The 25,637-nt window shown below is 43.9% G+C and overlaps 1 protein-coding gene and 1 long non-coding RNA gene across 8 annotated transcripts in view; one reads left to right on the top strand and one right to left on the bottom strand.

Moving 5' to 3' along the window:
• Positions 1-25,637, top strand: part of Scube2 (signal peptide, CUB domain and EGF like domain containing 2) — a 73,895-nt gene that overhangs the window by 43,681 nt on the left and 4,577 nt on the right. For 5 of the 7 annotated variants that reach the window (XM_031387827.1, XM_031387829.1, XM_031387826.1 and 2 more), the window contains 7 exons: positions 296-451; positions 791-997; positions 15,858-16,028; positions 17,371-17,538; positions 18,024-18,185; positions 20,354-20,551; positions 22,543-22,695. In XM_031387827.1, coding sequence (XP_031243687.1) covers positions 296-451; positions 791-997; positions 15,858-16,028; positions 17,371-17,538; positions 18,024-18,185; positions 20,354-20,551; positions 22,543-22,695 — 1,215 coding nt within the window. The remainder of the gene's footprint in view (positions 1-295; positions 452-790; positions 998-15,857; positions 16,029-17,370; positions 17,539-18,023; positions 18,186-20,353; positions 20,552-22,542; positions 22,696-25,637) is intronic. The other 2 variants (XM_031387828.1, XM_031387830.1) reach the window with 2 other exon arrangements.
• The window catches only part of LOC116102783, a 20,008-nt gene continuing 19,856 nt past the window's right edge, over positions 25,486-25,637 (bottom strand). Inside the window, exon 2 of the long non-coding RNA XR_004123280.1 lies at positions 25,486-25,606. This is a non-coding gene — a long non-coding RNA (uncharacterized LOC116102783). The remainder of the gene's footprint in view (positions 25,607-25,637) is intronic.

The raw sequence follows: 25,637 nt of genomic DNA, 5'->3' as shown, positions 1-25,637 counted from the left end.
AAAAAAAAAAAATACAAAACAGCCCTGGCCCCTGCGTTCTCTTCCTCTGCTGTGGCTGGCTGGTGGGAGACATTCAGCCTTTACCCATGAAAAGAATGTTCAAGAGCTTGGCTGTAAAGTTACATAGGAATGAAAATGTCCCAGCTTCGGGCTAGGGACTGGCAATGGCTCGGCATGTGGAGTGAATCACGCACTCCCTAGAGGGTTGTAATGAAATGTTTATTGAGCTCTAGCAAATGCTCAGCTCAGTGCTCGGCCAGCACTTGGCTTCCGATCATTTTGTTTCTTCATACAGAGAGGCACAGCTCGGTAAAAGAGAGCTTCCAGTATGCAAACGTTACATGCAGCCCCGGCAAGCAAGTCCAGGGAGCCCTTGGCCGACCGAACGCCCCTAAGGAAATGTTTATCACGGTTGAGTTTGAACGGGAAACTTACAGAAAGGAGGTGACAGGTTGGTCTGAAAGCCATCTGCGGTGCCAGGCTTCTCACAGCTTGTCCCTTCTCTCTTTGCCTTTCATTTCCTATCATTCCTGAGGGTGGGGGCAGAAACTAGTGCAAGCACTCAAGTATCTCCTGTTTGATTTTCACAAATTATGATAAATTGGGTTTTGAACCTGATAAAACTTCATAAAAGCCCCAAACTACCATTTGGGTACCACAAATTGGTGTTTGAATTGAATGCTGCCCAGGTTGCCAAGGTTCCCAGCTCCGAAGGATTTGGGGTGTTGGTGGGACATCCTCACTGCAGCCTGAAGACCCCTCCCCATGCTGCTGTCCCCTGTTTCTGCAGCTTCCTGCAATCTGAGCTGTGTGGTGAAGCGGACAGAGAAGAGGCTGCGGAAAGCTATCCGCACACTCAAGAAGGCTGCCCACAGGGAGCAGTTTCACCTGCACCTCTCGGGCATGGACCTCGATTTGGCTAAAAAGTCCCCCAGAGTGTCGGAACAGCGGGAGGAGACCTGTGGAGTGGGCCAGGGTCCTGAAGAAAGCCAGTGTGGTGAGTAGCCAAGGTGTGATTACTGACAGACAAGCCTGTATTGCCAGACAAGTGGACGAGGGAGCCAGTGACAGACAGACCTGGGCCATCCTTCCTTCTCTGAGCTCATTCCAGAGAACATGCTGGATGATTTTTCTCATCTGTAGCTGTTATATATTCATCACCCTTGGCGCTTCTTAGGGGCTGAGGTGTAACTTACCTGTCTTTTCCTCATAGCTGGCAGGTTTGCTGGCCTGTGGTAGCCAATATTTGTAGAACTGCAGAACAGAAAGGCAAATGCAGTGCTACCTGCCTGGTTAGCACAGGGTGCAAGCACCCCTGAGCCTTTCTACCCTCTATGGTCACAGTTTCTGAAGTTACTACTTTTTGGCTTATTCCTCATTCCTGCCCATGGGTTTGTGCAAAGGCAAAAACTAGAGGCCGTATAGGTGCCTCAGAGACACCTGAGCCTCAGGCCAAGGCTCCGAGCAGTGTCAGCTCCATGGTGTGTTTTTGCTCTGTGTATGTGTGTGTGTTTCAGAGCAAATACTGTTTTTAAATTCATCGAGAGGCTTCAGGACAAGAGACCCTAGGATGGTCAGATGTGACATTTGCTCTGTGCAGGTATAAGAGACACTGCCTGAAGAGCCTCACAGAGGGAAGTTGGAGTCTCCCTTTAGAGGATAAGTGTGATTGATTTGGTTCTTATCTGTTAGGAAAGCAACTTTGTCCTTGATCCTTAGATCTAGTGATAGTCTAGGGCAGGGACCAGCATCTCCTCCAGGTAACCAAAGAATACAGAAGTCTATGTTCAGTTGCTTAACATCTCACTGGTAGGAGATACCTTGGGGCAGTAAAGCACATGTCATGCAAACACAAGGACCAGAATTTGGCCTCTGGCATTCACGTAAAAAGCCAGGCTTGGTAGCACACACTTGTAATCACACTACTGGAGAGGCAGAGACAGGATCACTGGAGCTTGCTGGTTGGCCAGCCTTGCCTAATCTGTCCTAGTGAGAGACCCTGCCTCAAAAAAATGTCTGGATGTTATCTGGGGAACAACAATCTAGGTTGCCTTCTGACCTCCACATGTATGCACACACATGTGTATGCACAATGCACACATATGTGCATGCACACATACACATATACACCCCACACATACCGTGTGCATGCCCCCAAATAGTAGCAGTAGCAGTAGCTTTTGTTTGTTTTTTTGTTTTAAGATTGAATTAATAGCCTAATTCCAAAGTCTGTTTCACTCCTGTGTAGGGTGAAGTTCAGTGATCAGATTCTCCGAGAAGGAGCAGCTATCTGTTCTTAAGGATCAATAGACTCTTGGGCCTAAGCAGTGTAGCTTAGGAAAGGGGGTAGGCAGTTGGCTGATGCTTCTGCATGGGCAAAGGCTGAAGCTAGCTTTGTTCTGGAGAACTTTCAGCAAGAGCCACTGCTCCAATCTGCTGCTTCGCCAAAGCTTAGAGAAGATCGGGCATAACTGTATACAAGGGGCCAGTTCCCAGATAGTCTTGACTCTTATTCTAGCGATTTTCTTAAAAAGAAAAGAGGGCAATAAACCCAGCTGGCTGGCTTCTCATTTGGAATCCTCAGAGTTCCAGTCTCCATACCAAATTAGTGACAAGAGCTGGCTTTTGCTGCCCTGCTTTCTAGGGTGAGCAGAATGAACTCTCGGACAAGCAGGCAGGCAGGCAGGCCCTCTTACTAGTCTCTGGGAGCTGCATTACAGTCCCTCCCTTTCCAGGCCTGTGCGGGTAAGGGCTTGAGGGTTTATAAAGGAAACTTTGTGGATAGTCAAGAATTCAGGAAAACTAGTGTCAAGGCCTGTGGACCCTCAGGGATCATGTTAGTAAAGGCCCTAGAAGAGGAGTAGGCCTTATTAAATAGCTTAGGCTGCTTGGCCACAAACCTATGGGGGAAACACCCAGTAGAGTTAAGTATATGAATGTGTCCCTGACATGCCTACCAGCTAAATTTGGTTGGGTTTGTTTCTTAAAGAGGCAGTACGTTTCCCAAGAGCTTTCACTAACTCTAGATGAGTCTGGGACCAGGTCAGGCAACAATGTGGAAGACTTTCCTGAGGGAAGAACATAGCACAGGAATTGTTAGTAAGGGAGGATTTGGTATAAAGGACTTGGGAGGCCACGAGAAGGCTCAGCAGGTAAAGTTACTTGTAGCCAAGGCAGGGCACTGAGTTCGATGCCTGGGATGCTCCGAGTGGGAGGAGAGAACTCCGAAAGTTGCCCAGGCCTATGGATATTTTTGAATATCAATGAACTCTAGTTGGCATATAATGGATACAAACCTAGGATAGTCCTTGGTTCATTTTAGACAATATTTTCAGCTTCTGTTTATTATTGTTCTTGTTACTATAGCAAAACACTGGAGGTAGGGTACCTTTACAAAGAACGAGGTCTATTTTGGCTTATGGTTCTGCATATCAGTTGTAAAAGGGCAACATCTCATGATGGCCTTCTTTTGGTCATAGTCTCAAGGAGGCCATGGCCTCAGATGGTGAAGATGAGGGCTCACATGTGGCTCTTGATTTTTTTCCCTCTCTTTTTTTCTTTTCTGCTTTGTTCTCTTAGTGTCTTACTGTGTGTGGTCCTGGCTCCTTGATTTAACTGATCTTCCTGCCTCAGCCTTCTGAGCACCTGGAGCTATCCTCCCTATTCTTTTGTTTGTTTGTTTTTGCTTTTTTTTTCAGAGACAGGTTTTCTCTATGTAGGCTTGGCTATTCCTGGAACTCACTCTGTAGATCAGGCTAGCCTTGAACTCAAGAGATCCTCCTGTCTCTGCCTCCCAAGTGCTGATTAAAGGCATGCACCAACATGGTCTGGCTCTCCTTATTTTTATTAAGCCTCCAGTATTTGGTCACATGGGCCCTATTCTTATGAATTTATATAATTCTAATCATTTCTTCCCCAAACCCACCTCTAAAGACCTTAGCTTAATTTTTTACCTTGGCAATACTTAATATTTAATGGGGATTGAATTTCTATACATGTATCTTTCAAACCATAGCAGAGTCCCAAGAAGGTGTTTTGAATTACCTGAAAGGAGACTGGAAAGCATTATGCTTCTCTTTTTAATTATAGATGTGGTATATATTTCAGATGGTACCGTAATGTGTAACGCTGAGCATTCTCTCCACAGCTCTCTAACCCTACTCCTCAACACTGTAAACATGTGCTGTTTTTTATATGCTTCCATGCATACATAAAAGTAAAATGTTATTTATTCATCAATATGTATTTATTAAGCTCCTGCCGTGTACTAGGTGCCTTTGTCGATGCCAAGACTCCGGCCATGAAGGAGACTAATAAAAAAAATCCTACCATGTGCCAGGTACCATTGTAGATGCTGAGAATCCAGAAAAGGAGATAGATTAGTAAAAGTCTTAGCCCTCTTGAAGTTTATAATTTTAAAAGAAAGAAGCAGGTAGCTACCCCCTAAGAAAAGACATAGATTATTCGTCAAATGCTGACAAGGACTTGGAGAACAAGTCACATGGGAAGTGAAATAGGGAGGGATCGTGTTCTTCATGATGTAGATGAGGTCAGAGAAGGCCCCAATGCAAAGCGTGATGGTATAGACACACAAAGGAAAGAGAGAGCGAACTTGGGGTACTTGAATGAAGAGCATTTCAGGCAAAGGCATAAGAAGCAGAACGAACTCCATAGATATTAGAAGGAAGCACAGGATGATGGGGCTGGGGCTAGGGCATGACCTCAGGGCAGCAGCAGAGGCCGGGTTCACTCCAGAATAGAAATCAGCGTGTTTTCCTTCCCAGGGTTCTGGAGCTCAACCCAGGGCCTCACATACTCCCACACTGCCAGCCTGTACCTAATATCAGCATCTGTCAGCCTGGCCCCTGGGAGGAGACACTGACATGATTCCTAATTTTCCTTTTACAAACAGAGCAACTGCGATAGCCTTCTTGTGCACACACCAATATTCTTGAAGGCTAGATTTCTGGAAGTATAACTGTCAAATCAAGAATATGCATATATAAACATTGGTAGATATTGCCAACTTACTCTTCCAAATCCCCCCTCAAAGCATATGCCTCTGGCACCATTTGATTCTTTGATGTCCCACGTCCTCAAGTACACGAAATAGTTGTCATTGATCCTTTTAATCTTTGCAAACTCAGTAAGGAAAAAAAATTCATTATTTTTTTTGATTATCAAGAACACTCAAATATACTGTCTTAAATTATTTATATTTGTTTTAAGAACATTAATAGATTTTATCTATTTACATTATAATTTAATGTAAATAAAATACAAAATTTAAAAATGTATTTTTATATTTGAAAATATATAAATATTTTATTAAAAATTTAAATTATTGAATACAAAAGTCTATGTTCAGTTGCTTAAAATCTTACTGGTACCTCGGATCAGAAAAAAAATATTAGCCAGGCATAGTGGTGCATACCTTGAATCCCAGCACTCATGAGGAAGAGGCAGGCTAATCTCTGTGAATTGAGGCCAGCCTGGTCTCCATAGCTAGTTCCAGCTTGTCCATGCTGACAAGGACTTGGAGAACAAGTCACATGGGAAGTGAAATAGGGAGGGATCGTGTTCTCTAATATGTACAGCTGTACATATTAAATGAATGAATGAATGAATAAAGCCAGGGTTGCATAGTGATAGCTTATCTTGAAACAAAACAATAAATACAAAATAAAATAAAACTTAGGTCAGACCAGATGGTTCCACAGGTGATAGGGCTTGCCACTAAACCCGATGATCTGAGTTCAATCTCCAAATTCCACATGGTGTAAATACAGAACCAGCTCCCACAAGTACTCCTCTATCCCCCATCCATGCTAGCATACATATGTACACACTCACTCATGTGTACACACTTAGATAAAATAATTTAAAATTTTTAAAAAAATAAAACTTAAAAGTCCCAAGTTATACCAAAGACTCACTTGATCAAATTGAAAACCTTTCTTACTGTCATTTGTACATAGTGAAGTTTATGAATTTGGCATTTAGGGGCAGCCTGCTCTTTAAGTAATTTTTGTACCATCTGTGATCAACTTTAGCAAGATGTCAGAGAGGAAAGGCGTGGCTTAGTTGGTGAAGTGCTTATTCTACAAGAACGAGGATCTGAGTTTGCATCCCCTGTACCCACATAAGAAGCCAGGTGTGGTGACATGTGCCTGTAATCCCTGTGCTAGGAAACAGAATCAGGCAGGCCACTGGGGCTCACAGGCTGGCCAGTTAAGTTTAATTGGTAAGCTCCAGGTCTCAATGCAAAAACCTTTCTCAAAAAGTAAGGTAGAGAGCAGTTGAAAAAGATACCCAACACACATGTCTGACATCTCCCTGCAATTACACATACATGTATACACATGAACATGTACACAAACATACACACAGATATAAATACAAATAAATAAAGCAATTCCATTTTACAAAGAACAAATTCCTGAGCTAAGACTGTAGCTCCTGGTACAGTTGTTTGGCTTTTTAAAAAAATTTTTTTTCTGCACATAAGTGAAACCCTGGGGTTGATCTTGAGGGGCTGGCATTGATGGAAAGGTGGTTCAACAGTTAAGAGCACTGCCTGATATCCCAAGAGACTTGAGTTTGATTCCAGCACCCACATGGCAGCTCACAACTGTCTGTAACCCCAGTCCCAGGGCACTTAAGGCCAGTAGGCATACACATAGTTCACAAACATATGTGCAGACAAAACAGCTGTACATATTAAATGAATGAATGAATGAATGAATAAATAAATAAATAAATATTTTTAAAAGAAAATATATTGGTAAGCTAGACATGGTGGTACATGCCTAAAATCCCAGAATTCAGAAGGCTAAAGCAGTTAAGTTTAAAAGGTTTTAGTCAGCACTTGGGAGGCAGAAGCAGGCAGATTTATGAGTTCGAGGCCAGCCTGGTCTACAGAGTGAGTTCCAGAACAGCCAGGGCTATACAGAGAAACCCTGTCTCAAAAAAAAAAAAAAAAAAAAAAAAAAAAAAAAAGGTTTTAGCCAACCAGATCAATAGAGTGAGACTCTATCTGAACAATAGCAAGAATATAATTTAGTAAACTGTTGACATTTATCAACTACTTACAATGTGTTCAGCATTATTATGCTAAGTGCTTCACATATACCTTCTTATTTAATCCCTACAAGTCTGTATTATTTTGTGCCCTTTTTATAGATAAGAATAGAAGACAATAGAAAAATAATCCCCACCCTTGCTAATTTTAACCAGCAAGTGAATATCAGAGGCAGGATTTAAATCCAAGTCTGAATCAAGAGCCCGCGTTTCTGACTCTCCCAGTGTGAGGACCCTCCTGAGCAGGGCCTGAGTCCTGAGATCATCCCTTCATACTATACTTGGAAACAAAGCCAAGGGTGTTCACTCTGTGGTGGGTCGTGAGGAGCTCCAGATAAAATAAGATGCCATCTTGTGAGTTGCATAGGGGAGGATCAGATAGAGAAGTCTTCCCCAGAGAGGGATGCCTGAGCCAAGTTTGGAAGGAAGCACTGTTGATGTGGTTGAGGAAGAGCATTCAGACAGTGGCACAGCCTAATCAGGAAAGAGCCAGCTGTGCAGAGCCTGGCCTGCACCTCAGTATCAGAAACCTGGAGATCTAGGTAGGGTACTTAGCTTCAAGGGCCAATCACAGAAGATCTGAAATATACTATAAGAAGCTTCAGTTTCACCTCTTGATGACATAGTGTTTGTCTTAGGGTTTCTATTGCTGTGATAAACACCATGACCAAAAGCAAATCCAGGGCAGAGGGCGGGGGAAGGATTTATTTCCACTTATATGTCTCAATCACGGTTCATCACGAAGGGAAGGCAGGACAAGAACTCAAGGTAGGAACTGAAGAGACCACAGATGAACACTGGCTTACTGGCTTCTTCAGTTTGCCTTCCTGGTGTTTTGGTTATTAGGCTCACCTTTAATGGCTGAACCATCTCTCCAGCCCTCAGTTTGCTTTTTTTATACACCCTTGGGCCACCTGCCCACACATGGCACCATCCATGGGCCTGGGCTCTTCCACATCAAGAATCACTAATCAAGAAAATGCCAGAGTTGCCTACCAGCTAATCTAATGGAGGCATTTTTCCAACTGAAGTTCCCTCTTCCCAGATAGGTCCATTTGTGTTTAGTTGACAAAAAACCAAGCAGGACAGTTATATCACAGATTTAATCAAGAAGTGTCTAGTCCTAGGTGTACTTGAGAACAATCTTCCTTCCTGTATTGGAGGAGGTGGGGCTGCAGGCAGAAAGACTGGCTGAGAAGTTTTCAATATATCACATAAGAGGTACTGATATTCCAGAGGCACTGGATGGAGAGAAGAGCTCAGTAGCTCAGGGGCACGTTTAGGAGGAAGGGGTGACATTTGTTAAGAGTATAGGTCAGAATCTGCAAAGAGAAAGTGCTAGGGTACATTCAGCCATTTCTTTCTTTTCCTTTTCTTTTTCTTTCTTTCTTTCTTTCTTTCTTTCTTTCTTTCTTTCTTTCTTTCTTTCTTTCTTTCTTTCTTTCTTTTTTGGTTTTTCAAGACAGGGTTTCTCTGTGTAGCCCTGGCTATGCTGGAGCTCACTCTGTAGACCAGGCTGACCTCAAACTCAGAAATCCGTCTGTCTCTGCCTCCCAAGTACTGCGCCACCACTGCCTGGCCATTCAGCCGTTTCTGATTCTGCCACTTACCTCCTATGTGCCCCTCACCTCTGTCAGTTAAACATGTCAGGAAGCAATCTCACAGATATAGTCAAAGGTTTGTCTCCTAGGTGATTCCAAATTCTGTCATGTTGACAGTTGAGATTAACTGTGGCAGGTGTCCACAGACAACTGGACATGCATGAAAACATCATATCTTCCCATTCAAACCCTCCTGTCATACTCTGTAATCATCTACTCCACTCTGCTTCCTGTTTTAATGGATGCCCTGCTGGGGCATAGGAAGATGTGCCTATTTGAGGCCTGTTTTTCCTCTCAGTACTGGAGCCTACACCCTCCATTCCTTACCTATGTGGTTCTACTGTTGTGCCCTACTTCCCCAGAGTTCTCTTTCTTTGTGAGACCATTGCTGGACTCACATAAACTATGACCTTTCTCATGAAACAAACCACCCTTCCATTGACTTTTCCTTGCTTGTTCCATCATGCTCATAATAGATAGGTAGATTGATGGTTAATGGATAGATGAATTGGTGGGTAGTTAGATAGACAGATAGATGGTAGATGAATGGATAGATAGATGATGGATAGACAGAGGATGGATAGAAAGATAGATGATGGGTGGATAGGCAGGTAGGTAGATGATAGATGGATAGATAGATAGATAATGGATGGTTAGAGGATGGATAGATAGGCAGATGATGATTGGATGAATGATAGGTGGATAGATAGAGGATGGATAGATAGGAGATGGATATATAGGTGATGGATGGGACAGATAGATGATTGATAGAAGATGGATAGATAGAGGATGGATGGATAGATTGATAGATAATGGATGGATAGATAAAGGATGGACAGATGGATGGATGGATAGAGGGGTGGATGGATGGATAAATGGATATATAGTGACTCTCTATTCCTTTCTGTGGTGTATGTATTTTTCTCTGTCTCAATATATATTTGAATTTATGGCTGTTTTCCAGTACTACTAGCTAATATAAGCAATAAATGATAAAAGATAGAATAAGACAAAGATTAAATAAGCAAAAATAAACATAATTTTAACTAGTTTCCTCTTCAGGTATACTCCATCCAAGTTGACAAGTTTCATTGTGCTTCATGCTGATGTAAATCCACTTCTAAATCAGACTTTTCATTTGTTGCTAATGCTTTGTGTGAGCTCCTGTCAGATTTGGTTGAATCATGACTGTTTGACTCATGATATAGTTTAATCAAGTGTGAGTGATAGTGGTAGGAAACATGCTTATCCCAGCATGTTCCTGTCTTGCTCCAGTGTTTGTGCCATTGGTAAACCTTCAGTGCAGATGGCCTCTCAAGAGTCATCCACAGCCTTTCTGTTATTTTATGGTGGTTAATCACTTTGTTTGAAACTAGATATTATAATCAATTATGATTATTTGACCAGACACAGTCTATAATTCCCTTCACACCCCCAGAGTTGTGGAATACTCATAATTAATCCTTCCTTCCTCCCTCCTTCCCTCCCTCTTTTCTTCCTTCCTCACTTTTTCTTCCTTCCTCTTTCTTTCTTTCTTTCTTTCTTTCTTTCTTTCTTTCTTTCTCCTTCTCTTCTCTTTTTCTTTCTCTCTCTCTCCCTTTCTTTCTCTTCTTTCTCTTTCTCTTTCTTTCTTTCTTTCTTTCTTTCTTTCTTTCTTTCTTTCTTTCTATCTATCTCTTCTCTCTCTTTCTCTCTTTCTTTCTTCTTTCTTTCTTTCTTTCTTTCTTTCTTTCTTTCTTTCTTTCTTTCTTTCTTTCTTTCTTTCTAGACAGGGTTTCTCTGTGTAGCCCTGGCTGTTCTGCAACTCACACCATAGACCAAGCTGGACTTGAACTCAGAGCTCTGCCTGCTTCTGCCTCCAGAGTGATGTAATTAAAGGCATGAGCCACCACTGCCTGGCCAATTCTCTTTTCTTCAAGACTTTTCATCCTCACAACTGTCTTGTGACTCTTGGATAGGTAGGTTGACTAAGGGACCAGTCTTATATCACATTGTAACCACTGGAGGCTTGTTTCTTATTTAGTAGGGAAAAATGAATATATAGAGATCTGAGATTTTTTTTTTCTCTCCTACACCTCTGAGTCACCTAGTAAGCCCTCAAAGTGCAGTATCTGTCTCATAGAATACAGGGGGCTTAGGTAGTGCCCCTCAAGATCAGAACTTGGATGCATGGATGGATGGATGCATGGATAGATGCCAGACTCACTGTTTCACTTCCCAACCAAAGCTACCTTTCCTCCCCTCAGCATATAGCTCTTCTCTATACACAGTGGCTCAAGCCCAAACTCTGGAGCCATCCTGGCATCCTCTGCTGTACCCTTCACCCCTCCACTGGTGGATCTTGTCAGCCTGCCTGCAGGTGGTGTCCTGAGCCCAGCTAGTGTCCCCTCCTCCATTATTATGGTTGGGTTCCAAGCCACCCTCCTTTCCCCTGTTTGTTCTTGCAGGTTAGGTGTTCTTTCCTTTCCTGCCCTCAATCTATTCTCACATAGCAGCCGGAAGATGGCTTACAGACAGAGATTCTGTCCGCTGCCTGCCTGTCCGGGCCTCTACGCCCTACAAAGCCTTCTTTCCTTGCCATGGCCTTCAGGCCCCAACATGACCCGCCTTGCTTGTTTTGCATTGCTTGGTTTTTGTTGTTTTGTTGTTGTTTGTTTGTTTGTGTGCTTGCTTGCTTTTCAGTGTTTCACTATGTAGCACAGGCTGGTTTGGAACCTACAGTGTTCCTGCTTCAGCCTCTTAAAATACATCTCCAGTCACCCTGCCGCTCTCCTTCTGTCCCTGTTCCTAGTCTTCTGCAGCTAGGTGGTCTCAATGGAAGGCTCTTTCCCTCCTTCCATTTTAGTCCCTGCCTAGAGCCACTTTTCCTAGCCACCTTATTGAAACACATACATGCAGACCCTGCTATGTTTAAAATATTAAATAAAAAAGCAAATGATTCTTTCTGGGTACCACTGAAGGACGGGGCTGGCAAGATGACTCAGTGGGTAAAGGGGCCTGCCACCAAGCCTAGCAATTTGAGTCTCATCCCTGGCACCCACAGGTGAGGACTCCCACTAGTAGTCTTCTGACCTGTACTCTGCTCTCCCCACACACAAAGTAAATAAAATGTAAAAAAGTTAAAATAAGAAATAAAGAAATCCCAAGGACAGGTGACAATATGCAAAGAGGGCAAAGTGGAGCTTTGGGGGGGGGTATTTAAACTGAGGGCTAAAAAAAAATTCACACTGAAGGAAGTGAAATTGTGGCCCCACTTCACAGGCATGAAGAGAACATAACACACAGCTGGGTCCCCAGCAATGAGGTATCCAGCTGGGCTCATTCTGGTCCTCTACTATGAGGATGTTTTCAGACAGCAACCCTGAGTGCACCCCCAAATCCTGCAAAGATGATGAAGAAGCAGTCCCTCAGTCTAAGGGGCTGCTGTGCCCTGTTATCCTGGGGCACTCCTTTAAGCCTGGATCCTGGGACCACTGTGCTGTGTTGGGACTCTCTGGACTTGCCTCTGAGCTGGGACAAAGCAGCCACCCCAGGATACCTTGGGAATCCACATGGGCTGCCTGTGGCTTTCCTTCAGAAGTCAAGGCTCAATCCTGAAGACAACGTGAGACCTTGGAGAGTGGCCCCTTTTATTAGGTTCACCCTCTTAGCAGCAGAGAGACCATAGTGTTTGCCCATAGCCTGAAATACTCAAAGGCCAGGGCACTGAAAGGAGGGCAAGCCTTTAGGCCTCTTTGTCACCATTAATCCTGGTCCCTGCTGGTTTCTACCCCTTTGCATCAGAAAGGCTTTCTTGTATTTTTTTTCTTTCTTTCTTTCTTTTTCTCTTTTTTGAAGAGGAGGAGAAACAGCTGTGCAGGATTTGAGAATGGGGTTTTAATGGTCACTGACAGTACACAAAGGCTCTGCTGTGGTGGTGAAGTGTTCTGGGGGCAATTGCCTCCTTTGTCTGAGGGCAGTGACACAAGCAGGCCACTCAAGGGGAAGAGAGAAGCAACTGGGACATGTGATTGAGGTATCACCCAGCACATGTGCACTCCGCTGCAACCGTGCGTTCCCAGGCATCCATCATGACAGTCAAGGGCTCGCTCGGGTTTACCTTGTAAAAGAAAAATGTCTCTGGAAGGTGTGCAGCATGAATTATTTCCTTAGGTCTTTCTCTCTGGAAATTTTGACTGACAAAGTGCAGTTGTATATGTGAAGCAGGCAGGGCCTTCTTGGCCACAGGACAGATGATGTCGTTAATATTCATCCCTTTGGTCAGTTAAGAAATCCCAACTGAAATCTCCAAGTGGAATCTTGACAAGGATCAGGAGTTGGGTAAATAGCTCCAAGGTAGAGCTATACCTGGACAATCCTATGTCCAGAGAGATGTAGGTCTAGACCTGAACATGGGCACTGTGTTTTCTTCCAGAGGAGCCAGTGATGCCAACCATGTTGGTCTGCCTCTATGTATGTTGCTTGACTATGGTTTTAACCTGGGTCTCTGCCAACAGCTATTCCTTCAATGGGAATGGCTCAGGCCAGAGGTTTTCTGGACAGGCTAACATTGATTTGCTGTCTGCTAGTTTCCATGACAGCTTGGCTTAAAAAAAAAAAAACATAAAAGAATTATTCTCTTATTTACTAGCCCACTATAGAGACTGGAATGGACAGCTGAGACAGCATGACACATGAATGCTTTGTCTATAACTCAGTCCAGCTTTTCATGAGACATGGGCTAGAGGCAAAGTGGTTGTGAAAGCCATTATTGCAATCAAGTTGTGTGTAGTGAGTAAGTTTGAGATAGAGACTCTGCCACAGGCAGGTGTATTCCGCTCACTATAATACTGAGTGCCAAGGAAGCAAGCTGGGTTCACATTTAAGATTTCAGTTAAAACAAAATCACAAACTTCTGGGGGAATGGAAAGATGGCTCAGTGATTAAGAGCACTGGCTGCTTTTTCAGAAGTCCCAGGTTTGATTTATATTACCCACATGTTTGTAACAATCATTTGTAACTGCAGTTTCAGGGGATCTGGTACTTTCTTTCAGACTTTACAAGTATCAGGTGCACACATGGTGCATATACATAGAGGCAAAATACTCATACACATAAAATAAAAATAAATCTTTTTTTAAAAAAATCACAAACTCATAAAAAATAACTCACAAATGTTATAAGAGAAAATATGAACAATACAAAGAAGTTTAAGATTTAAATGTGAATGTAAATTTTGTTGATTGAGTACATCTATAACCATAGAAATAATACCTACAATAGTCCATAGCCTCATTCTGATCTGAAGCCTCATCTTTAATTTTATCTTTGAGGGCATAATGAAAGTGAGTAATAAAGAATTTCTGTCGGTTTTGTTGGTTTGTTTTTAGGACTAGACTTTACTATGTAGGTCTTGAACTTTCTGTATAAGACCAGGATGGCCTTGAACTCATGGAGATCTGTCTCTGCCTCCTGAGAAGTTGGGATTAAAGGTGTGTGCCATCATGCCTAGCACTGAATGTTTTGATTACTGATGTCAGATCATTTGCCATATTTAACCCTATGGTTACACATATGAGCTGCACATGTGTGAACTGCACTTGGAGGATAGGATGGAAATGAACACTCCCCTTATGGAGGCTTGAGGTGCATAATAGTTGACTTTGTCCTGTGGTTTCTTTATTCTATTTCCTGGAAGATTTATGTTTAAAAGAGAATGTGTTTGTTCTGGTCAGACTCTTAGCTGCTTAACAACATCTTGAATTGAGCTTCTTTTTTGTTTGCTTATTTGTTTGTTTTGAGACAGGGTTTCTCTGTGTAGCCCTGGCTGTCCTAGAACTCACTCTGTAGACCAGGCTGGCCTCGAACTCAGAAATCCACCTGCCTCTGCCTCCCAAGTGCTGGGATTAAAGGCGTGCGCCACCACTGCCCGGCTTTGAATTGAGCTTCTGTTTCTACCTTTTCCTCTCCTAAATTCAGCCATTACACAAGGGAAATCCCTCTCTTAAATTTAAAGCTCTAAACCTCTGCAAAGATCTATCCCGCACATTAGTTGTAAGGCTTGGATCATGATATTTAGCTCCCTCTTCCTAGGCTTTCTTTTGTAAACTGGAGCCAGTGCTGTCACCTGCTCTCCAGGGTTATGCTAAGGAATACATGACATATTACAGGTAGAGTGTCTGGCTTGGTGTCATGTACACTGTAGGTACTTAATGACAGCTACATAGAAAGACTATTTAGGGGCTAGAAGGAACATGTTTGACTGTTGAAATAGGAAGCCAAATTGGTTATATTTACTTCACTTACATGCCATAGAATAAGCATACATCTTTACTAACTAGTACCACCAGCATCTTTATTTAACCAGGAATCAGAAGCACAGTCATGAATTTTCCTATTGCTTATTCTTTCTGAATATTTACAAAGACTTACGAATTTTATGGCATATCTGAAGTATGTTGTTTTAAAAGACCCTCAAGACCTTACCAACCTCAGAGGCCAAAGGGGAGCTTCAGAAAACATGACTTCTGATGGGATTTCTCCTTCCATGGCTTTTGCCCCCCTGAAGAATAAAACTCCAGGGTCTGGAATTCAGGAACTCCTTTGACCTATGCATCTCCTCTCTCTTCCTTTTGTTCCAATGTAAGAACCCCTGTGATTTGCCCCATTTCTACTGGGAAAATCCTATCCAATCTTCAAGGTCTGACTCAAATATGGCTTCTTCTAGGAAGCCCTGCAGGATGCTGCCAGGAAGAATTCAGAACATCTCTGAAACACACACACACACACACACACACACACACACACACACACACACACAGAGAGAGAGAGAGAGAGAGAGAGAGAGAAAGAGAGAGAGAGAGAGAGAATGAGCAACTTTCACCTTTATACTCCTTTGATAGCCCTGTAAACTAGGATAATCCATAAGTTAAAAAAAGAATTCACCATCAAGTGCTTCTGCTACAAACTAAGTAAGGTAGCCATGTTTTCTGCTGGTCTAGGGAGATACAGGCCTATTAGTCAGGGGCAATAGGAGTAGGGAACCCAGAGACCATGCACACTCTATGGTTAAGGGATTTGCATGGGGAATGTGTCCATGTGTCCATCTTCATCTTGACACCTTCATCTCTAACACTCACACTCTTCTCCCTTGGCCTCAGTCTCCACACTGACCAGATTGTTCCCCCCTTTGGCTAGTCAGTTGCAGGGCTGGGACGTATTATGATGGATCACAAGAACGCTGCATTTTATGTCCAAACGGAACCTTCCAAAATGAGGAAGGACAAGTCACTTGTGAACCATGCCCAAGATCAGAAAACCTTGGGTCCCTAAAAATCTCAGAAGCCTGGAATGTATCTGACTGTGGAGGTAAGGATTCTGTCTATCCCTTCTTACTCCTGCAGTCCCCAGTGTCACTGTTTAGACAGAGGCAGGAGCGCCACCCTAAAGACACTAGATGGTGCACACTGGACCCTGGTCTCCCCTCAAGCAGGGACCATGTTGGTTCATTATTAGTGCTTGGGTTGGCACTGGACACACTAGGCTGATGCCTACATGAGCAAATGAAGGAAGATAGTGGCACAGCTCAGTTGGTAGAGTTTGCGCTTCAGCACTGCATTAACTGTTGTGATAGTAGACACTATAATCTCAGTACTTTGGTGGTGGAGATAGGAAGATCAGGAGTTCAAGGTCATCTCTGACTACCTAGTGAGCTTGGAGTCAACCCGGGCTACACGAGACCCTGTCTCAAAAATAAAGACAAAAGGAGGGAGAAGATACTGGCAGAACAGTATAAACGTTACACTTACATACTTTCTTCATCCTGTAAATATGCACACTGGAGACCTCAGCAATCTCTCTGTCAAAAGGACCTGGTTAAGTAAGACAAAACAAAACCCAAATTCATGATGCTAAAAGAAGGACCAGTAGCGATGACGGGGTATTAATAGGAGTGGAATGGGGAGAAAAGTGGATCAAAAGAAAGTAATTAGAATACATTGGATACATGCTGAATCAAAATTAATAAAAGGGAATTGAAAAATACAAAAATTCACAAGCAACAAAAAATAGGAATTGGACAGGGTTTTAAGAGACACAGACTCCACAGAGCACCTTGTTACTGACAAGCTGTGTCCTACAAGAACAAGAGCTTCTAGGGGTCTTTCATTAATGTCTGATTCCTTCCCTGATCTTGAGAGAGACCCTCTGACAACATGGGGTAAGTTAGTTGGGTTTGGTAGACTGATTGGGGTATGTCAGGGCACAGCTCAGTGCAAGGAGATACAACTGAAGAAATGCTGAGACTCTTCAAGTCCGTTCATGTTGTTACTAGGCGAGGTAGGCTTTCTGTGCCTAATCATCAGATTGACTCCACAGCTGAAATTATTCCATCCCCCTCACTCCAGTCCCACTCCAATCCCATCCCTATTAAAGGGATCCCCGGGTACAGTACAGGTCAAAGCTCCACATTAGGCTTTTCTCATTGGAAGCAGATGCCATGCTGTGCACTGGGCTCTGTAGGCCTATGTGCAAACCTCAGGCATTTACCCACCTCCTGAGGATCCAGGTGGGAATGGCTGGGTGCTTCTCACTGATGTATAAGCTGAAGGCAGCATAGGTATCAGGCCTCACAGAGGCCTATCTCTTGGGCAGAGAGGTGGGGAATGGCCTACCACGGAGCCTCACTCACCCAGGGCCATGCTCCCCACAGGCCTTTGTCAGCCAGGTGAATATTCAACAGATGGATTTGCCCCTTGCCAGCTCTGTGCCCTGGGCACCTTTCAGCCTGATGTTGGCCGTACATCTTGCCTCCCATGCGGAGGAGGACTTCCCACCAAACATCTGGGAGCCACTTCCTTCCAGGATTGTGAAACCAAAGGTGAGTACTTACTTGCATCTTTCTGGAACTCCATTCTGTAATGAATTCCACTGGGTCTGGTGAAGGTGTGATCTCCCAGTCCAGTCTGCCCCTGCGGTAGAACTTTAGCTCTCCCCAGACAGGTTTTATAAACAGACCCCAGGGGTCCCCCTCTCTATTCTTCCTCTATCTCAGTGGCCTAGCTACCCTCTACCAGCCTCCTCCAGAGTCACATTTCCTTGCCTCTCACAAGGGTGGGCCAAGTCAGCCTCAGTCAGTGCCCTAATTGCTCCCACCCTGAATATTTAACTGATGACCACTGCTGCCTGGCCCTGTGTGTTCATGTTCATTATTTTGAGTGTTATGAGTACTTCTCACTCTGGCTATTGAGGGAATCAAGTGTTGATTAATCTTGGCTTACCAGGAAAGCAGTATTTCACTTTGGCATAATAATTTATTTCATAAACCTTGGGGCATTTGATTAAAAATAGTGCTTTTCTTCACAGTTCAGTGCTCGCCTGGGCATTTCTACAATACCACCACACACCGATGTATCCGTTGCCCACTGGGGACATACCAGCCTGAATTTGGAAAAAATAATTGTGTTTCCTGCCCGGGCAATACTACCACCGACTTTGATGGCTCCACCAACATGACACAGTGTAAAAGTAGGTTTTTCTTTAAGGTGTTGCACAGGCTGGATTAGAGGGTGCCTGGGTTAGATTTGGGCAGGGAATTGTGAGAAGGTAGCCAGGGTTCCAGGTTCGTTCCGGATCATGTGCGTGAGGTTAGTCCTATTCATAGCTAAGTGAACACGTGCAGGGAGCAGCTGTAGTGTTCTTGGCTTGAAAACAGGAGCTATAGCTGTGACCTAGAACTACTCACCTTTTTTATATGTGTGGTGCAGGGGATTGAACCAAATGCTTAAAACATAGTCATTCTCCGCCCCTGAACCCCACTCTAGCTACCTGTACTTACAACTGTACTTTTTTCCTGGAGGATAACTTTAGTTCAGTCTAGTTCATCACACATTGTCTGAGGGCCTGACCTGTGCCTAGCATCCTGCTAAGTCAGCCTGGCCAAGCTACCGGGAGCCAGGCTGTAGAGCTACAGGAGGAGCAAGTGACTGTTCTGTAGAGGTAAGGTCTTTAGAGAGCGTGGAAGGAGGATGGATCAGGTAGGAGAGGGCTTCATGCTGCACACAGCCCCATGGGAAGCCAAGGCGTAGACAAGTGAAGGCCTTCTGGCAGCAGACCTCTGAATCTGGCCAGGAAAAGGAGGCCTCAGACAGATGTGGAGCCTGCGATGTGGGGATGTGATTTGTGGTTTCAGCAATGGGGAACGGAATCATTTAAGGAAGGGCTTGCTAATGTGGGTTATTTCGTGCAATACCTACTGCATGAAATTCTATAATAAAGATCAGAAGTAGAGCCAGGCTACTGAGAAGGCCTCCCCAAACAGGAGGAGCTTGGGGTTGGGAGGAGTAGCTAATCAGTGAGTGTTATGGTTAAAAGATTGTCTAGCTTTCTCCCGTGGGTTGTTTTTTTGTTTGTTGTGTTTTGTTCTGTTTTCATCCCAGTAGTGGAGATTGAACGTAGGGTTGCATGCATGTGATGCAAGGACTTTCCCACTGAGCTGAAGCCCATGCCTCAAATGCCCTCACTATCTCAGTGAGGTGGTAGCCACAGTCCCGGGTCTTGAATGCCTGCTCTGATGTCCATGAGAGCCTGTGTTGGTAGATTAGACTCTGGGAAGGCTCACAGTGTGAGGGAATTTTTCCATATACCAAGGTGACCCTAGACCTAATCTTGCCACTCCCAGGTCCTTGGCTGGACATCGGGAGCCCTGACGTACAGATCGTCCTTGGCTGGACATCGGGAGCCCTGACGTACAGATCCTCAGACAACCCTCAATTCCATGGCTCTCCCTTCTCCTTTTCTTCCCAGAAGAAAAACCTAGTTATTATTGTTCTCTCTCTCTCTCTCTCTCTCTCTCTCTCTCTCTCTCTCTCTCTCTCTCTCTCTCTCTTGGCTTCTTGAGACAAGGTCTCTCTGTGTAGCCCTGGCTATCCTGGAACTCACTCTGTAGACCAGGCTGGCCTCGAACTCAGAAATCCTCCTGCCTCTGCCTCCCAAGTGCTGGGATTAAAGACATGTGCTGCCACTGCCCGGCCTCTCTCTTTCTACTACTGCTAACTCCCAGTTATAGTTAGAGAAGAAAAATCACCCCCCTGATGTCCCTTGGGCAGATTTCCCCTAACAGTATTAACCAATAGATCCTTTGAGGAACTCCTGGCTATGTCTTTCTCAGTTCTGAGCCCCAGATCTTTGGAAGACTTGTGCAGAAGTCAGTACCTGACAAGGGAGCTGGTGTAGTGAGCATGTACCCATGAGTGCTTTTCCTTTGATGCAGACATAAGCATACAGCATGTGAGTGCATCTCAGAGTTAATTGAAACTTCCTTCTCCATTAAAAACAAAACATGGCTTTAAACAGAAAGAAAAGGAAAAAAAATGTTTGTTTTAGCTTCATTAAAAGTCTTGGTCAAATATTCCCTACTGAGTTATAAGCTGTGTTTTGAGTTCAATGTTATATTTCCCTGATGTATGGAATTGTAAACAAAATAGCAAAGACTAAGCATGTTGAGAAGAAAGTAGGCTACTTTGGGGAGTCCATGTTGCTTGGCTCCCACAGAGACCATGAGCATTACAAGATGCACATTCTCTGAGAGGTGTCATTTACTTGCAGCAAGGAGTCTGGTTCTCAGCCATGCTTGAGGTGTCTAAAACAGCAATGACAGTGTTCTGCCCTCCTAACTCATGGCACTTCCTTTCCAGACAGAAAGTGTGGAGGGGAGCTGGGAGATTTCACAGGGTATATCGAATCCCCAAACTATCCTGGGAACTACCCAGCCAACTCAGAGTGCACCTGGATCATCAACCCACCCCCCAAACGTCGGATCCTGATTGTGGTCCCTGAGATCTTCCTGCCCATAGAGGATGACTGCGGTGACTACCTGGTGATGCGGAAAACCTGTGCGTCTCTCCCTGGGCTTCCCTCCCTTCCCAAGGCAGCCTGGGAAATCTGCTGACCTGCCCCCAGCTTTAAATGTGAGGAGCAGATCTAGTAGATTGTTTCCTTCATGGTAAAACAGAGATGGGACATGAGTTTACAGCTAACTGGGACTGGCTTGGCTTTGTTCACTCTAGGTAGCAACACACAGATTAGAGACTGCCTGAGGCCAAAAGTGTGATCCAACCAGGAAGGAAGGCCCTTCCCGTTATCCTGACTCATCCTCTGGTGTCTATTGTCTATAAAGAAGCATTCTCAACCTTTGGGTCTTGACCCTCAAACCTCTTACCCTCAAAATGTTTACTTTATGATTCTTAACGGTAGCAAAATTATACTTATGAAGTAGTGATGAAAATAATTTTATGGTTAGGGGTTACCAGGAGATGAAGAACTGTACTAAAGAGTCACAGTATTAGGAAGGTTGAGAATTGCTATGTAAAGGGATGTTAATATCAGTGCAGCTGGACGACAGAGCTGAGAGTGGGATCGATCCCAGATTTACCTCCTACTGGGTCTGTGATCTTGGGTGGACATTCTGAACGCTGTAGTCTTCTGGGGGAGGGAGGGAGAAATGACAGCAGCTGCCTTGTAGGGTTGTTAGGACTAATATTTCAGGTAGAATGCTTGGAAGGAGCCATGTGCCTGTCTGTCTTCTATTTTTAAATTTACTGGTATACACTACTTGTATAAAATCATGGACTTCATTATGACATTTTCATACACATATATGATATATTTTCTCTCCAATACAGTCTTGTGTCTCCTTCCAACTAACCTCATCTTCTTCCCAATCAGTCTCTCCTATGTTTGTCTTTGGGATGGAGTTGTTTGTTTGTTGTTCTGGGTTTTTTTGTGACCTACAAACATGTGTGAAAAGTTATTAACAGGAACAGTGGGAACCTTCCCAGAAACTATACAGCTGGAGAAAATGTCTGTCTTCCATGCAGCCATTAATTGTGTAGATCATAGTGTAGCAGTAGGGAGCAATCATGAGCCCCTCTTCTCTCCATCATGTGATGTTGATAAGCCCAGTCTTGTCCAGATGCTGCCAATCCTAGAGTACAATGACCATGACTAGTGGTGAAAATGAAGGAACTTAGATGAGGGTTTGAATTCTTTCCTTGCCATATATTTGTTGTGGCCCTGGGCTGTAAGTCCTTGTCGTAACAGAGGCAGGAATTGGTCAGCCTCTGTGGTTTTCAGAGGAATCAGATAGATCAAGTCTATAAAATACCTAGTGTACTCTAAGAAAGCTACAGTATGTCCAGGTGACTCTTGTTGGATATGAGCAGCTTTCTGTGAACCCTGCTCAACTGCTACCGTGGATGGGACCGCCTGGGTCACAGTCATTTGTCTGGCTGAGGACAGGTGGGGCTTAGCCTTTCCTTGGGGTAAAGTAGAATTCCCTAGTGGAATCTTCTCTGTTTCCAGGACTTTCTACTGTTAGGATGAACCTGAGAGCTCATGTGTGCATATTTGAGAGCATGCTTGTGTGTGTGTGTGTGTGTGTGTGTGTGTGTGTGTGCGCACGCGCAGGAAGGTACCTGTGGAGGCCTAAGGTCAACCTCAGTTGTCCTTCCTCAGATACCAACTTGTTTTTTGAAAACAGGTTCTCTCATTGACCTGATACTTGGTCAAAACAAGTTCTCTCATTGGCCAAGTAGGCTAGGCTGCCTGGGCAGCAAACCTCAGGGATCTATTCATCTTAGCTAGCCTATGACCACTAAGTCTGGCTACAAAGCAAAACAACACCACCAACAAAAACATAGGTTCTGGATATCGGTTCGGGTCCTCATGTTTGCAAGGCAAGCATTTGACCAAGGGAACTGTTTTCCCAGCCCGAGAATTCCTGAATTTAACTTCTTGTGTGCATTAAGTGTTTTCAAAGATGAGCATTCCCTGACTGTGGCTCCATAACACCTCTTGAACCACCAGCTCTATTTTTCCTTGGCAGCTTCATCAAATTCTGTGACCACATATGAAACCTGCCAGACCTATGAACGCCCCATCGCCTTCACCTCCAGGTCAAAGAAACTGTGGATTCAGTTCAAGTCCAATGAAGGGAACAGTGCCCGAGGATTCCAGGTTCCCTATGTGACATACGATGGTAAGCAAGAGCTGTGGTGCTCAGGCTGTACCATGGCAGGGCTGGTATGGCTGTGCCCTGAACTGAGCCAACTGGTGGATGCTGCCAAGCACACCCACTCAGCCAGGCAGGCAGGGTGAGGCACAAGGACATGGCTGACTCACTGGGGCCACATTTTAAACAGACATTTGGGGACACTTATTATGAGGATGAAAAAGAATGGTTTAGAAAATACAGGGAGAGCGAGTAGAGTCAGGTGTGGGAGCACGGCCATTGGGGTCAGGCAGCTGGCTGTCTCTTCCAGGACTTGTGTCCGTCACTTACTATCTCTAAGTCTTATTTTCTTGATTTCCAATGGTGAGTGAACCTATGACTTCTAACTCTAAGTTACACCTCTAGTCAAGCCTTATTTTCTTAGTGAATGATGGAGAAAATCATTTGAATGAACATTAAGAGTTTAACATAGGACACTGACTGACAGATAGTAATTGCTCAAAAATATTTAAGCTTGTTAAGGTTGTGATTTTTATTAAATAGACTCCTGAGATGGGGTAGAGGCTTAACTTCAGGTCTCGGCTCTGCTTTGGACTCTGTGATCTTGGGCAAGTCAGATGATGGTCTTGAATCCTTCGGATCCCTGGAGACCTACTGAGACTCTGAGGCTTGGTCTAAAATATTTATTGTGACCAGAATTGTGCATATTTTGTCATAGATGCTTTTATAGGGTACCTACAAGGCAGTGCAACACAGAGAGAAAGCAGTAATTATTCTGAAATTCTGAATAGTCTTGGAAGGAACAAACCAGTTTCAGGAGGTTTGGGTCTGGAAAGAACATGTAAATTGAATTGAAAGAAAGACCATTCAGAAAGAGCCCAAATGATGAAGCACCTGGCACACTTGGGGTCTGATTTGGCCAGTGTGCAGCAAGGGGAGGAAAATAAATGAGGCTGTAGCTAGGATCCTGGTGAGGATCCTTCAATGCCAAGCTCGGGAGAAGAGAATTAATTTTATTGGGAGCCTTTAAAGAATTTTAGGAAAGAGACGTCCTTGGCTTTCCTAAACTCAATTTACATAGGTTATTTCTAACAAGTGATACAAGACTCTTCATCTGCCCTGCAGTCTCAAATGATGTGTAATGCCCAGGATAAGGGTTCTTGGAACCTGACTTCTGGAACTCGGCTGAAGGAGACATTGAATCTAGTTTCTTCCTAAAAGCAGGTGTCCAGCAAGCTCTCCTGTCTGGAGTCATGAAGGAAAACAAACAGATTCTGAGGCTTGGGCAAGACATTAAGACATTTTCACATGTCACACTTTAGGATACTGTTGTTATTCTGCCTTTGTGACATATTAATGTTCCCTTTTTAATTGAAAAAAAAATGAAAACAAGGGCTGGAGGTGTAGCTGGGATGGTAGAATGTCTGTGTAACATGTATGAAGCCAATGCCCAATCTCCCAGCATTGTCTAAGCCGGGTGTGCTGGCACTTGATACCCTATCAGGAAGATCATAAGCTGGTGGGGGATGGGGTGGAGACTGCAGATGAGTCCCATGCTGGAGAAGGGCAAGAGTCATGTGACAGGCATGGGGCATTCCTGGGCACCAGGTATGCATCAAGGTGCGTTTTATGGGCCACATTCCTCATGGTCACCCCATGAAGTGGACCAGGTCACTTTCTGATGTTACAGATGAGGCCACTCACGCTTAGAGATTTAAATAACTGAGCTGAGGGCATGACATAACAAAGCTGCAGAACTGGGATGACCCAAGTCTAGAGACTTCAGAGCCTGAGTTCTTACCTATAAGCTGCTCTGTTTTGAAAGGCAGAAGGAAGGCAGGAGGCACAGGCGCTTTTAGAAACAGGGATATGTATTTTTAAGACAATAAACATCCTGGAAACATATGGTATAATGTCAAAGCACAGTAGAGTTTCCTGTGACAATAGTTTGCACAACAACCTGCATTCCTGATAGTAGACTCCCCTGATGGAAAGAAGCCAGTCCTCTGAGGTCCAGGTACTGAACAAGAGTGCAAACCTAAAAACTAACATAAGCAAGGTACAGTGGCATACTCTTGTAATCCAGCACTTAAGGGATGGAGACAGGAGGATCAGGCATTCAAGGCCAGTTTTGGTTACATAGCAACTTTAAGTCCAGCCTGGACTACATTAAACCCTGTTTTAAAAAAAGAAAGAAAAGGGGCTGGAGAGATGGCTCAGCGGTTAAGAGCACTGACTGCTCTTCCAGAGGTCCCAAGTTCAACTCCTAGCAACCACATGGTGACTTACAACCACCTGCAATGGGGTCTGATGCCCTCTTCTGGTGTGGCTGAAGACAGCTACAGTGCACTCACATGTATAAAATAGATAAATAATTTTAAAAAAGGAAAGAAAGAAAAAAGAAAGAGAGAAAGGAAAAAGAAAGAAAACTTAAACCCCTCATTTTGCATTGTTTATTTGGACATTGTTGTTGAGATTGTTTATGTTGGGACAAGGTCCTATAGCTCACAGAGTCACCATGTAGCCCAAGCTGGCTTTGACTGTACACACTTATATATTAATTGATATAAAAACCAGATTTATTTATTTAATATGAATACATTGTAGCTGTCTTCAGACACACCAGAAAAGGGCATCAGATCCCATTGCAGATGGTTGTGAGCCACCATGTGGTTTCTGGGAATCAAACTCAGGACCTCTGGAAGAGCAGTTAGTGTTCTTAACTACTGAGGCATCTCTCTAGCCTATATATTAATTAACTAATTAATTAATTATTCTCATTAAAATAAGAGAGTGAAGACAAAGGCACCATGTCAGTAGTCATAATGATAGTGTGTGTGTATCAAATACTCATTGTTCAGTGATGTTCCATCGCTGTCTCTGGACTGAAGAAAGTTCTTGGAATCGACAAATGGGACTTCATAAAATTGCAAAGCTTCTGTAAGGCAAAAGACACTGTCAATAGGACA

The sequence above is a fragment of the Mastomys coucha genome, unplaced genomic scaffold (genome assembly GCF_008632895.1).
Source record: "Mastomys coucha isolate ucsf_1 unplaced genomic scaffold, UCSF_Mcou_1 pScaffold21, whole genome shotgun sequence".
Taxonomy (NCBI): domain Eukaryota; kingdom Metazoa; phylum Chordata; class Mammalia; order Rodentia; family Muridae; genus Mastomys; species Mastomys coucha.
Note: the sequence above shows the minus strand (reverse complement) of the source record. Positions and strands in the feature narration are given on the sequence as shown.